At 36.9% G+C, this 13,549-nt stretch overlaps 1 protein-coding gene across 1 annotated transcript in view; it reads right to left on the reverse strand.

Annotated features, from left to right (window-relative positions):
• Positions 1-674: 674 nt before the first annotated feature.
• Plxdc2 (plexin domain containing 2) overlaps positions 675-13,549 on the reverse strand; it is a 420,433-nt gene continuing 407,558 nt past the window's right edge. Inside the window, exon 14 of the mRNA XM_046423047.2 lies at positions 675-3,078. Within this exon, the coding sequence (XP_046279003.1) occupies positions 2,962-3,078 (117 nt within the window). The 3' untranslated portion in view covers positions 675-2,961. The remainder of the gene's footprint in view (positions 3,079-13,549) is intronic.

Here is a 13,549-nt window from a genome sequence, read left to right on the forward strand (position 1 = left end):
TGTAGGTAATACAAATCAGAGATTAATATACTTGTGGTGGGTTGTCCTTTATAATTTATCTTTAGTTTTCTATTTTTTAGTACACCTTTAGGTCCAAACGCTTCCAAAACAAACCAACATTACAGTCAGTGCCGTCTGATTTCCTTAAGATATCTTTCATGGCATTTAATACATTTAGCTAATCACTGATTATTACTTTTATAAAAAATTAAGATGAAATAGCTAAATACCTCTGTAGCACCATTTACCTGATTTCTCCAGAAGTTTGTATGTGTCCCTTTGTTATTCTTTTTTTTTTTTTTAATTATTATTGATTCTTTCCCTATTCTCATAGCCTGTTGAGTCACATACCCAGGCACCTTTTCTAATATGTAACACATGTAGGGTTCAATGCTGTGGTGTCCATTCTGAAATTTCCAGAAACTGTGTTTGCCCTTTGCAGCAAAGGAGCATCAAGAACAAACCAGAAGTACACATAGAAAGGAAGTTTCGAAGTGTATTCACTCAACGTTTTCTCTTTGCAACTCAAGAATTCATACACAACTCAGATTTCTCACCACCTTGAACTCTTTAGTTCTCTTAGGAAGTTTCCCCACACTTTAGTAGAAGCTTTTCTACTTCCACAATCCACACCCCTCTCCCAACTTGGTGCTTTGGATCATTGAACAATCCAGAAGGTTTTTATTTATTTATTGAAACAAGATTATCAAATTTTGTAAATGTAAAAATGGAAGACAAGCTCCGATGGGTGTAAGGACAACATTACCGCTTAAAAGAAGTGTATAAGGAATTGGATCAAAATATGCAGGTATTTATATAATTGCCAATCCATTGCTGTTGGAAGCCACACCTACCATCAAAGCTGATGAAAAGAAGCATTATCGTATCCCAGAAGGAAGTTGTCTTTGTGTTCCATATGTATTTGTAGAATGCCAGTTGCACCAGTTACATTGGTTAAATCATCTGGTTATTGCTATCTGAACCAACCTACTCCACAAGAATAAGTTGGCATATTTCATATAAACTGAACATAGCTATAGCAGATTGTCATCACATCCTTCAATCACCTTGCTTTTCATTTATTGTTTTCTTGCCATTATTAACTAAGCAGGTTAGGAAAAAGTTAGCATTCTCATCAGATACTTAAAAAGATAAAGCAAAATATACATGACAGAAAGCAGCACTTGCTTATGGTGGACAATGGTGATGATAAAGTGTGACATTGTTAGTGGACTGATGCTGTCCAATGGAGACACTGTGCACAGAGGCTAAGCTGTTAGTAAAGTGCTACTTTTGAGACATCTCTGCTTTCTGAGACCTGAATCTGCAAATGTTGAGCACTGTACCTTTCAAAAACCAACAGTTTCTTGGCATGGAATGTAAGTTTCATGGATCAGTGTGTGGATAATATTGTACACAGTACAGAATTTAAACTTTAGGAGCTCAGTATGTATATTAACCCCTTTCCTCCTCAAGTGATGCTTTCCTTCATTTGGGGGGAATTTTTAAAATTTGGATTGTGATTACTGGGCAAATGGCAGCTCCATCTAAAGAGTTTTAAGCATCTGCTTCATTTAGCCAGGGAGGGAAGGGGTTGGACATGAAAAAGAGTGGATCAAAGAGGCAGGGAACTGACAGGCACTGCCACTAATTGACCCACTTTGACTAAGTGACATAAAAATATTCTAATATTAAGGATTATTTTACAACTCTATGGAAGTAATGCAGTGATACATCTTGCATTTGTTTTGTCTTAATGACAAAATGCACTCTTAGAGTCACAAGAGCCTGCCTTGTGTTAGTTATAAACAAAAATATATTTATTTATATATTTATGTAACTACTATGTGCTTTAAAGAAAATTACTGTATGATTCAGCAGTGTTCTTTCCTTCTTTATATCACCAGGGATATCCTGACTTGAGCGGCTTCTTGGATAGGAAATGAAATGGGCTTTTTGCACTGAAATAGAAAAAAAAAAATTAAAACCCCATATACTTAAAATCCCTTAACTTTTTTTTTTTTTGTCTCAAAAATGATCAAGGAACTCTTGGTATTATTTCTTTTTGTTTCCATCGGCCAACAGTAACTGGCTCCATGCGACTTTGTGGGTGGGAGACAGAAGCAACCTTTCTGAACGACAATCAGATGTCTTTACTCTGAGGCAAGAGAATGGAAAGCCTCATTTACTACTCCCTCCTTCTTAATCCTCAACTAACAGTGTGGAAATTGTGTCACAGCTCATAGAAAGGGCCTTCCTGACCAAGACCCAGGCAGGCATCCTGAGAACCTCCTGTACAGATGAAAGAGTCATCTTGCAAACTAATGAACTTGTTGGAACAGATGGATCTAGAGCCAAAAAAACCAAAATCCTCGTGCCACACGTCTGTTTGGAAAAGATAGAAAAAATCTCTTATTTTGTGTTTGCTTTTCCTCCCATGTGAGCTATTGTTCCCAGCAATCTTGAGACATTCATCATTGCTTTGTTGAGTGAAAGGGTTCAGGCTTTAGAACACGGTTACCTTGGAGACATCAGAGAAGAACATTTGAACCAAAGATGAAGATCCCTTGTGAACTAAAGCTTTATTATTATTATTTTCCTCAATCCCTTTGCAACCCTGCACCTAAGCCAAAAAGCATCATAATATTGTTATACTTCTGAAAAGTCCACAGGAGATGTTCCGAGTGAACTACAGATGTCATTCCACTAGAGAACTCCATGCTCAGTATAAATGGTATCCAGTATAAGCTTGAAAATTTCTTTTAGACTTCCTGGGCTGGGCTTGTCCAGAAATCTCGTCTCCTTCAGGCTACAGCAGCTTAGGGCTCCTTTGCGTGTGTGTCTTTGTTTTTTTTTTTTTGTTTTTGTTTTTCTTTTTTTTTTTTTGTCTTAAAGGTATAGGCAAAATTTTAGTCTTAAACACCTGTAAGCCAGTACTGGTGCTGTTCAGTCCTAGAAATTTTAGCACTGCTCTGATACAATAAAACCTTCTTTCTCTCCGACTGGTTCAACTTCAGCATAGGCAGGATGTCCAGAACCCCTTCGAAATTTCATGGCAGGCCATCTGCTTGGACGTCTCTACAAGAGAAAGTGCAAAAGTAATGAGCATTGGGGTACAATACTATCATCAGAAAAAATATATTTGCCCGCTATTCTAGATTGACTACTTAAGTACATTTACTAACACATTGAATGAGCCCTCATTACCACCACAGGTGGAATTAACTTGTTCTCTAGAAGCCCTTGAAGCACTGTGCTTCTGTCTCTAGGATGACACTTCTAGCCCTGGGAAATGGCTGTCGATTTGCAACACGTGCCTTAGAGGACGGAGAGTTCTCACAGGCAAGTTTTAATGTCTTATGCACATTTATGTCTGAAAAGTACTCAAATGTAGAGGCAAAAATGAGCTACAATTTAAAATAAATCTTTTAAATATAAAGCTGTTGACAATTTCTCCTTTAGAAGTTAATATTGACATTACTTCATTTCATTTATTAATTCACCAAAAATGCATGACTATAAAGTTTTTCACAGTTCTTAAAAGTGTGCTTTCAATTTAGGTGCTAAGCTAAAAGAAATATTATTCAATTTATTGATAAATTATTTATTAAGTTCAAGATACCCATTTATGAATTTTTTTTGTTTGTAAATTAAATTTGTTGGACCCTGAAAATGGAGTCCATTATCAGGGGGTGGGGGCAATCTTGAGCCTATGAAGTTAAATTGCATAGTAGACACTAGTCCTAAAATACAGGTTATATGTCTTGACAAAAAGAGGGCATTTTTCCTTAGCATTCCCTCGAACAAAACTTCTGTGATTTAGAAATAGATGTGCTGAAATGAATTATTAAGATACAGCAGCAGAAGACACTAAAATGCATTTCACAGCCACAGTGACACTAGAAACGATTACTCCATTTATCAAAGGGCCTGCGATTTGGGGGTAAATAAGACAATAAATATTGAAGGAAGACTATTTATATCTAAAGAATTTTAATGCAAAAAAAGGTCAAATATCAGTGTACATATACTGGCATTTGGTATCTTGCTAGATTTGCCACTGACGTGCCACAGTCAATGATTAATGACTATGGAAGAAGTTTTTTCACATGGAGTAGGAATGGGTATTTATTCTACATTGGAAAAATACCAATTGAGGTAATTGCATTCTGCCTACTAATAATATTAGATGCTGTCTCTATGACACCATGTGGTTGGAATGCCTTATACTAATTAGCTGAGAGAGCCACATAGCAAAGCAAGGTACCTGAAGTGGGACTGAAAATCACCACCAGTGGACAAATGCTAAGCAAATCTAGGGAGGTGGGTGTTGTGACTGGTGATTACTCCTGTTTGGAGGGCTGAGGCCCACATTCTAGGCCTATAGTACTCACTACTTACAGGCCCCTTTCTTGTTTCCATCACTTTGCAACTGGGCTTTTCCTAAGCCATGACTGCCCTCCCCAAGCAACACCACTAAGACTTTGCTTCCAGTCTCCGCCTTTCCAAACTCCAAATGGCCTGTGGGTCTAGCTGGCAACTAATGCTCCATGAACTAGCACTAATTTCCAAGCCTAGCCCTTAAACGTGTTGTGCTCTATAGGGACTTTGTACTAGATGATTTGCATATAGGGTATCATTCAAAATGCAAATCCTAGTCATTTACATTTTGCACCAACCTGGAAAGCAGTGTATAACAATCGACATTAAAACAAAATCTACTTCCAAAGTTACTTCTGCCTGCTTTAGAAATTACTGCTTAAAAATCAATGGCTTATGCATAACTTCCCAAACATGTGAACATGGTTTTACTTTCATTTCACTCCTAAAAATAAGTTATTAAAAACTTTAATGTTCTGTTAATAAATCAGAATTACTAAATTAATAATTTTATCTCAGCTGAAAGGACTGTAGGGTTGTTAACCATTTATTTTGTGAGCTCACCATAGAATATAGCATAAATATGTTGGGCAGTGAAGCTTCCTCTGTTAACACAATACAAATTTATTTTTAGGTATTTTTTCCATACTCATAAAGATCATTGTCCATCATTCTTAAAGATCATTGTTCTTAATTTTTTTATATTCACTTTAGAAAAAAAATGTAAATATACCATGACAAGATTTAAAATCCCTAGAGATACACCTCTCACTTACAGTTCGGCTAAATTATCATTGTATATCACTCATTTGCATTTTATTACTAAATTTGAATAAAATGTTATCAGTGTAATAATGTAGCTCCACAATTATTTGAGACTTTTTTCTTTTCAAACAAAATCAAAAGCTTATACTTTTATAGTTTTAAAAAAATAAATTAAAAGAATGGGTAAGTGCCATAATAATAAATACCTTAAGATTTATAAAAGTTATATACTCTACTCTGGAAATCTGAAATCTGAAGTATTACAAAATTTGATACTTTGAGTGCTGATACAATGTCACAAATGGAAAATTCCACATGATGAAACAATGCTTCATGAATAAAATTATAAAAACATTTTATAAAACTATCTCTAGGCTCTCCGTGTATAAGATAAATACAAAACAATGAATTTTGTTTTGAAACTTGGATTCCATCCCCAAGATATCTCATTATGTATATGCAAATATTCCAATATTAACAAAAATCAAATCAAAATCGAAATCTGAAATATTTTTGCTCCCAAGTATTTTGGAAAAGGGATACACAACCTGTAATGAAAGCTAACACATGATCAAGCAAATGGAGTTTTAAAATATTGGTATTATGTTATGTATCTTTACAACTTCCTGACATACCAATCTTACCTCTAAAAATTCCAAATAAAGAGTAACAAATTCCTTTCTTTTTTTCCTAGAATGTTTTCACAAGCAATGTCATTTCATATCATGCCGCAGTCTGGCTGGGCACAAATCACGAGCCTCTCAAGAGGAACAGACTTTATTTCTGAACTTCACCAGCACACTCCACACACACTCCCCAGGAACTCCCCCAACACCACGCAGCTCCTCCAGCACTTCCCCAACCAATGCAAACTCTTCTTCAGGATTCTGCCCCCTGCGCACCCCCCCCCCCCTCAACAGGAACTCAATGGGAACTCTGCGAGAACTTAAAAGTCATCCGGACTCCGCTGTGGCCCTCAACAATATCACAAGACAATTTTGTGGTCATCAATAAGTCCTTTGACTTCTCTGTACCTTTGTTTCCTCCTCTGTAAAAATGATAGCTAATTTGTTCTCTAAAATCTTCATTCTTGCTTGCTTGAGATAATTGACTTTAAAGGTCAGAAAAAGATCATAATTTAAAAAAAAATAAGCAGACCCTCTTTGTTGTAGTTCTTCTGATCGTTGTCCTGCTTGTGTTGCTCTATTAATCTTTAAATTCATAAATTCCAATGAAAATTACATAAATTAGTTCTAATTGAAACTGCTTTTTTGAGGGTGTCAATGTGCAGCTACTTGGAGACATCTATATAAATGAAAATAAAAGGTAACTATGATTTTACCAGGATGACTAAATATTTAGTTCTCACAGAAAGTCTTTAATGTTGGTACTACAAAGTGAGCTGTTTATCCTGGGGACTGGGAAGGGCATGGAGGGAGAGATCTAGAAACCTGGGCATCATTCCAGTCTTGCCATGATCTTACAAGTGTGATGAGTGTAATTTGGCATTTTTTTTTTGGAAGGGATATACTGAATTTCTTTCTTGAGGCTTAGACATTTCCAAGTCTGTGCCCTTTTTAGAATAGTTAATTCACATCACTGCAGAAACTGATAGAGGCCGCAGGGTCACTTGCAGGATGTTTGCTAAAAATCGTAAAATTCAAACCAGACTGTGATGTTAATTCATTACAGAGACTCAGGATGTAATGCCTTAAAACATTACGGGTGTAATGCGTGGGTGATCTTTAATTTCATTTCTGAGAATTATTTGTGTGATTAATCACATGCAGAAGAAAATGTCCACAGTGACATGTCAGCACTAGGGTGGGGTGTGCAAGTAGAATTCTCTCTAATTACTCCTTCAGTACTATTAATTGAACAGTCATCCAGATCTGTTTCAATGGTCTGTGGCAAGATAATTAGCTGAAATATTCATAAACAAATGTGTAGGGTACCCTCAGTGAGCAGTGTACACAAAACTGCAGCAGAGGATCTGTCCTCCAGTGCCCAGTGCAAACAGATAGTGCTTTTTGCTGGGTTAGATGAACCCTTAAAAGGAAGTTAAAGGTAGAAATGTAAAAGGGCTAATCTAGAAATTCAAGACCCAGAGAGAAGACACCCAAGGTGCATGATGGCATTTGACATGCAGCTGATTGGAAATTTTGGGTATTCTGAGTTACTGTCCTCAATGAACAGAGAGGTTGAAAGTGGTCGCAATCATTTCCCAGCACAGGACTAAGGCCAAGTCACACACACACATCTTCTTAGTTACTGTTTCCTCATCTAGACAATGAAATGAACTGGATGGTTGATTATTTTCAAATTTCTTCTTTTAAACAATCTTAAAGCCACAGGCCCTGCCCCTTCAAATAAAATGCCACACGAGGTAAATCTCCCTTAATTGTGGTAGTGAGAACCCTGCTTACCTGTGTTCCCAGAGACCTGAGGGAGTTATGAATGCTAGATCTCTTTTTAAAATTTTTTTTGTAGTTGTAGATGGATAAAATGCCTTTATTTTATTTATTTGTTTATGTATTTATTTTTGGTACTGGGGATTGAACTCAGGGGCACTCGACCACTGAGCCACTTCCCAAGCCCTATTTTGTATTTTATTTAGAGATAGGTCTCACCAAGTTGCTTAGGGCTTTGCTGTTGCTGAGGCTGTCTTTGAACTCTTGATACTCCTGTCTCAGCCTCCAGAGCTGCTGGATTACAGGCATGTGCTATCATATCTGGCTTATTTGTTTATTTTTTTGTGGTGCTAAGGATCAATCCCAGTGCCTTGCATATGCTAGGCAAGCGCTCTGCCACTGAGCTATAGCCCAAGCCCCAAATCCTAGATTTCTTAAGCTACATTTTATTATTATTCTGAAGATGGCCTACATACCCCCTTGAATGTGTCTCTAAATCTGCATTTCTCAAACTGGACTGTGTCTACAAATTAAAAGGCATCTGTTCATGTGCCAAGTCTGGTTCAGTGGGTCTGGGGGACTCTGCATTTCTAACCAGCTCCTGGTGATGCTGATGCTGCTGGATCCCAACACATCTTAAAGAACAGGGTGGATGATTCTCTAAGGTCTTCAAACAAGAGCATCCTCCCAAAGCGAATGGAATAAAAAACACTAAACTATAACCTTCCCTGTGTCTCTGGCAGGACTTTGTGGGGATCAAATGCATTGTTCTTGCAGTGAAGTCACCTTTTCAATTCTTAGCTTTGAAGTCTGTAGAGATGAAGGACTCTTTTTTTTCCCCCTTATACCTAGAAATACAAGTTATTCTCCATTTCCCTTATTTCATGTTGAATATTTCTTGTTTTAACAAACAATACAGTGAGTTGACAGATTTAGTAAACAAATACAGAAAACATCAGTTAAATGAGTCATTTTTTAAGACTACATTTCATGGGAAAGAAAGAAAGAAAGAAAGAAAGAAAGAAAGAAAGAAAGAAAGAAAGAAAGAAAGAAAGAAAGAAAGAAAGAAAGAAAGAAAGAAATTTTTAAAAATGATTCTTTTTTTTAAAATTCAAATTTATCTGAGTGACCTGTATTTTATTTGGCAACCCTATCTACAGGGAAACACAATGGCTTTGGAGCCTGGCCAGTAAAACTTGCAATCTAATTAAAATAGGTACTCCCATTTCATGAGTCATGGGTTACCTTTTCCTCAAAAAAAGTAATTCGCATTGATTTGTCTGCTTTCTGATGTGGCTGAAATTCCAAGGAATAATCTTGGGTGTGAAATGGAGCTTTGGTGGTTTTTTATGCATTTTCTGCTTATCTTATTTTGGTTGTTCCTCATGTAGAAGTTGAATTTACTCTAGAATTATCCTATGGGTCATCCTTAAATATTAGTCATTACCATAATCAGTACAAGTCCAAAGTGAAAACTGTTCCCAAACACACATGGGACTACTATCTACTATGCTTAACAAAATATCATATCATTCATGTGATTTTCCAAAAGTTCAAGTATTCAGAGTATACAAATTCAATGATTCTCTACACTCTGCTAAATCAAGTACAGACTCCTTAACATGGGAAGAAATATCTTTTATTTTTAAAAAAATCTTTTATTATATTTAAAAATCCATTATTTTATTTCACTGTCTGGTGGTTCTTAAGGCTCACTGAAAATAAAATCATCCGGGACAACTTCAAACAAACAAACAAACAAAGAAAAAGAAAACAAAACTGATGTTGAGGCCAACCTCAGAATCTCCAAGTGAGACCCAGGAAGGTGTATATTTAAAAAAGGACTTCAGTGAATCAAGGAGCACAGGGAGGGCTGAGAGCCCATCACCTCTCTGTTCCTGTCTACATCCCACCCTTCAGGCAAGCTGGAATGCCACTTACTTCATCATCTTTACCTCACACAAACACTATCCATTTCACATTTTTTTCCAGAACTTTCCCCTACCACAGATTAGAAGCCTGTGTTGTTTCAGACATTTCCTGGTATTTTATCAATATCTCTTGCCACATTTTGGCACACCCTGGGGTTGTTTATGTGGCTGCATACCGCAGTCATCTTATAGCTGTCTTGTTCTCTAAATATTCTAGAGGCCAAGTGTCACATCCTGTTCCACTCTGAGATACCCAATGCATGGGGTACTGAAGATACTTACCACCTGGAGTGGACCCTCTGTGTAACATCTGCCTTCTCTAGAACACAACATTATTTTCAGTAATCATCACAAAAGGAAATGAATGACCAGAAGAGAAATGCAGACAATTAAAATTGGGAGGTTTTGAACTTCATTGATATAAACAGGCCAGTTAAAAAATACAAAAAAAAAAAAGAAAAAGAAAGTAAATATTACCATGCAAAAGGGAAATTTGGAGTGAATGAATGTACTTTTCTGAAGAAAAAGAAGAAAGACACACGAAGGAATGTTGCCAAATGAATGGGAATGCCACCAAGTTCAGAGAATGATTTGCACTTGTAATAACAGAACTGAAGTACTTTGAGTTTTGCATATTTATGCTTACAACCACAATGCTAGAACACTTTGTCTTGAGTTTACTGTTTTAATCCAAACATATAATGTACCACTGGGGTATTGGGGACAATTGTGCCTGAAGCAAGTGTCATGGGTCCCAAATCCCTAGGTACTTATTCTTTGAATGAATGCACATGGTTGAGTCCACTGTCAGGGGGCCAGTATGTAACTGAGAGTTCTCAGAATTAACAGCCACATAGAAGGCAATGGATGGGTATTGAAGGACAAATAATAAAATTGTGCCAAGTTAAAGCTTATACATATATTATGTCAGTAAATCTCAATAGTAGCTGAATCCACTCTTTAGCACTTGGGTTGACAAATGTTTCTTTCAGTGAAGAATATTTTATCAGTACCGATTTAGAATGTCTAGCACATAGGGCTAATAAAAAAAGTTAATCTAATTTTAATTTTATTATAATTTTATCATGCTGCACAGACAAGGCACTCTCTGATTGATTACTGGTACTTGGGACAATTTTGGTCTGCCATGGTTATCACTCATATTCATTATAAAAGTTTGTGTTGACTTGCATACATCTTATCCTATAGCACAGCATCCAGATTCTTGAGTGACAACTTATCTTCTTGACATTTCTCCCCAGCTTTTGATGTCTGCTTGTTATCATTCTTTGTTTCTAAAACTGAGAATGACTGGTGACAATACCATGAGGGCATTCAGTTGGGAATAAATTAATGCAGGACTCAGCCAATACAATGATTATTGACATACTTCTATAGGAAAATTCAGACATATGCAGTCTGTTTGGGGGAAATTTATTTATTTCAGGGTTCCTGCTGGAATATTTTGAAAATATCCATTTCCATCTTTTCTATGTTGCTCATTCTACTTTGCTTTAAAACAGCCATCTCCAGACTTTGGCTACCACATGGCACTGCCTCTAAGTCCTTTGGATTATAGAGCAGTGACTCACATTAGTCTCAACTGTTCGCCCAGCCTTCACTTAACTTCCTGTCAGCTTGAGGACTTCCTTGAACCCACTTACACTTCATTCTCTCATCCATCTCACAATCCCCCATCCTCATGAAATATCCTCATCTCCTATGTTTTCTTATCCCAGATTCTAAGCAGATGCAGGTAGTGCAGAAAAAGTCACATCTTTGGGTTAACCCAGCTTCCCCAAAATCATACTGTAATTTCAACTGGAAAGTCAGTGATCAGTTTACTAATTCTTTTGTTGAATCCTTAGAACACGATGGGACTCTGTCTGTTCATTTTCCAGCATCTAATTTCCTGCCGCCCTCCCTCAGTTCTGTACTTCTCCACCCACTTCTACTGAGAAGATTAAGCCATTAAGAAGATGCTAATCCTCCCCCACCTCATCAGTGTCTTTGGAGCTGCTCCTTATCTGAAATACTCTTCTCTGTTGCATAATTGCTTTTCCTGCTTAATAATCCCATCTCTGCTATGAAGTTACTTTATTCCTTTCCTTCCTAAGCACCTTAAAACATTCCTTCTGTTGTTTTATATATTTTTTCCCCTTATGTCTGTACTCAACCTCAGAAAAAAGATCCTTTGACTTTTTTTTTTTTTTTGTATTCTCGGTACTCTCTCTTTTGAATGCATGCCTTCACATCATGGAACCATTTTTTTTTTTAAACCCCTTAAATTGGGTGCCTGTTCACTCTTAGAATTGCATTCTCTCAGGTTAAGAATGATCTCATTATCAGATTAATGCCCCTTTTTCTCTTCTGTGACATCTCTACAGCACTTCATACTGTTCCTGACCTCTTCATTCTTCTTCCCCGTTTCATGCACCTGAATCTTGCTGTTTTCTGGATTTGTTTTTGTTTTGCTTTGCTCTTGATCTTGTCCCCTTTTCTGGTTCATAAATCCTGAATGTTTGCATGTCCTAAGGTTTAGTTGGGAGCACTCGAACTTTCTATTCTCTGCAGCAGGCTCTTTTAGTCTCTTAGATTTCAGCTTCCCCTATTATAATTTCTATCTTTCCCCACCTGTTCTACCTGTGCTAGTCCCTCTTTTTAGTGGCTTTTGTGAAGTGTCCCATTTGTGATGTGACCATCAGCTCAAACCAAACATGCTCAAAATCCATTCCCTTCTGTTCCTTCCAAAACAAATTTTGGTTTCTGATATTTCTAATTTGGTCATCAGATAATTTCATTTCCCAGTTCCTTAAATTTTGTACTTTGGAGTTATCTTTGGTTCTTATTTTCCTTATCCCACAGATCCAATGCAATGAATGAGAACACCCTCCTGGTCTTTACTACTAAACAGCTGCAGGAGTTTTAGAAACGGCTTTGTTTCTGGGAGCCTCAGTCACTTTAATTTCAAACAGGGCTATGACAGTGCCTGCATTACTGGCCTCACTGGGGAGTGGTGAGACTCCAACAAGTGATTGACAGCATTTTCAGACACAAATCTTCATGCAAATGAAAACTGTTAAATTCTATCTTCTTTCTTCATATGGCTCTTGAATTAGTGCCATTCCATTAGATTCCCTCTATCAAGACCCAAATTCAGCTCTTAGCAGCCACCTCACACCAGGACCAAGGGATCTTCTGACATACTTGTAAGGGCTCTCAATTGCCACAAGTAGTTATTTTCTACTAAAACAGAGTAATAATTTTCTATTAGACAGGCAATTGACTCTGAAGAAAAGTACTCTTCAGTGGGTGTGAAAACGAGCTAGTTCACTATCGCACAGTGATGGGGCCAGAAGACAAGATAATGCAGCTCTGGTCATAAATGTCCCAGTAAAAGTCAAACTTGAGTTAGTGCTATTCCTACAACAATAAGTCCGGCCGTGCTCCTCAAGATATTGTCCTCATAAAGTGATTTGTCTGCAGTACCAATGTGTTTCTAAATGAAGTCAAAGAGAGAAGGCTAGTGAAGCTCTCATCAGCTGCGAACTGAGGGATCATAAATGGGAAGCTATTTTGTACTCTAAAGTAGTTGTGTGCTTTCAACCACATTTAATCACATGAGTCAGAAACAACTCCAGAGGACAATTTATGTTACCAAACCCAAGACTGGACTCTATTCATTGGAAGATTTAGAACAAAGCCTACCACTCAAACTAGGACAAAAACTGAGCTTCATGCAACACGAGCACTTTGTATCTTTTAAATTTGTAAACACATAAGAGAAATTATAATGATAGAAAAATTTTAAGCCTATTTAAATTTCTACATTGAACAATGGAGAACCAAAAGCGTGATTTTTTTTTTTTTAATTTGAGAAACCCAATTTATGTATTTTGCAGTTTTGGGGCCATACTTTGTCAAATCAACTTGGAGATTTAAAAAAATTACAACTATAATCCTGACAGGAAAAATAATATAGCATTATTATTTTTGGATGTTAAGGAATATGTGATGTAAATCACTTGCAGAGGTATTGACAGATGCAATGTTGCTACTAAT

Source organism: Marmota monax, unplaced genomic scaffold (assembly GCF_021218885.2).
Source record: "Marmota monax isolate L192 unplaced genomic scaffold, Marmota_monax_Labrador192_F-V1.1 WCK01_AAM20220418_F8-fsc00098, whole genome shotgun sequence".
Taxonomy (NCBI): Eukaryota; Metazoa; Chordata; class Mammalia; order Rodentia; family Sciuridae; genus Marmota; species Marmota monax.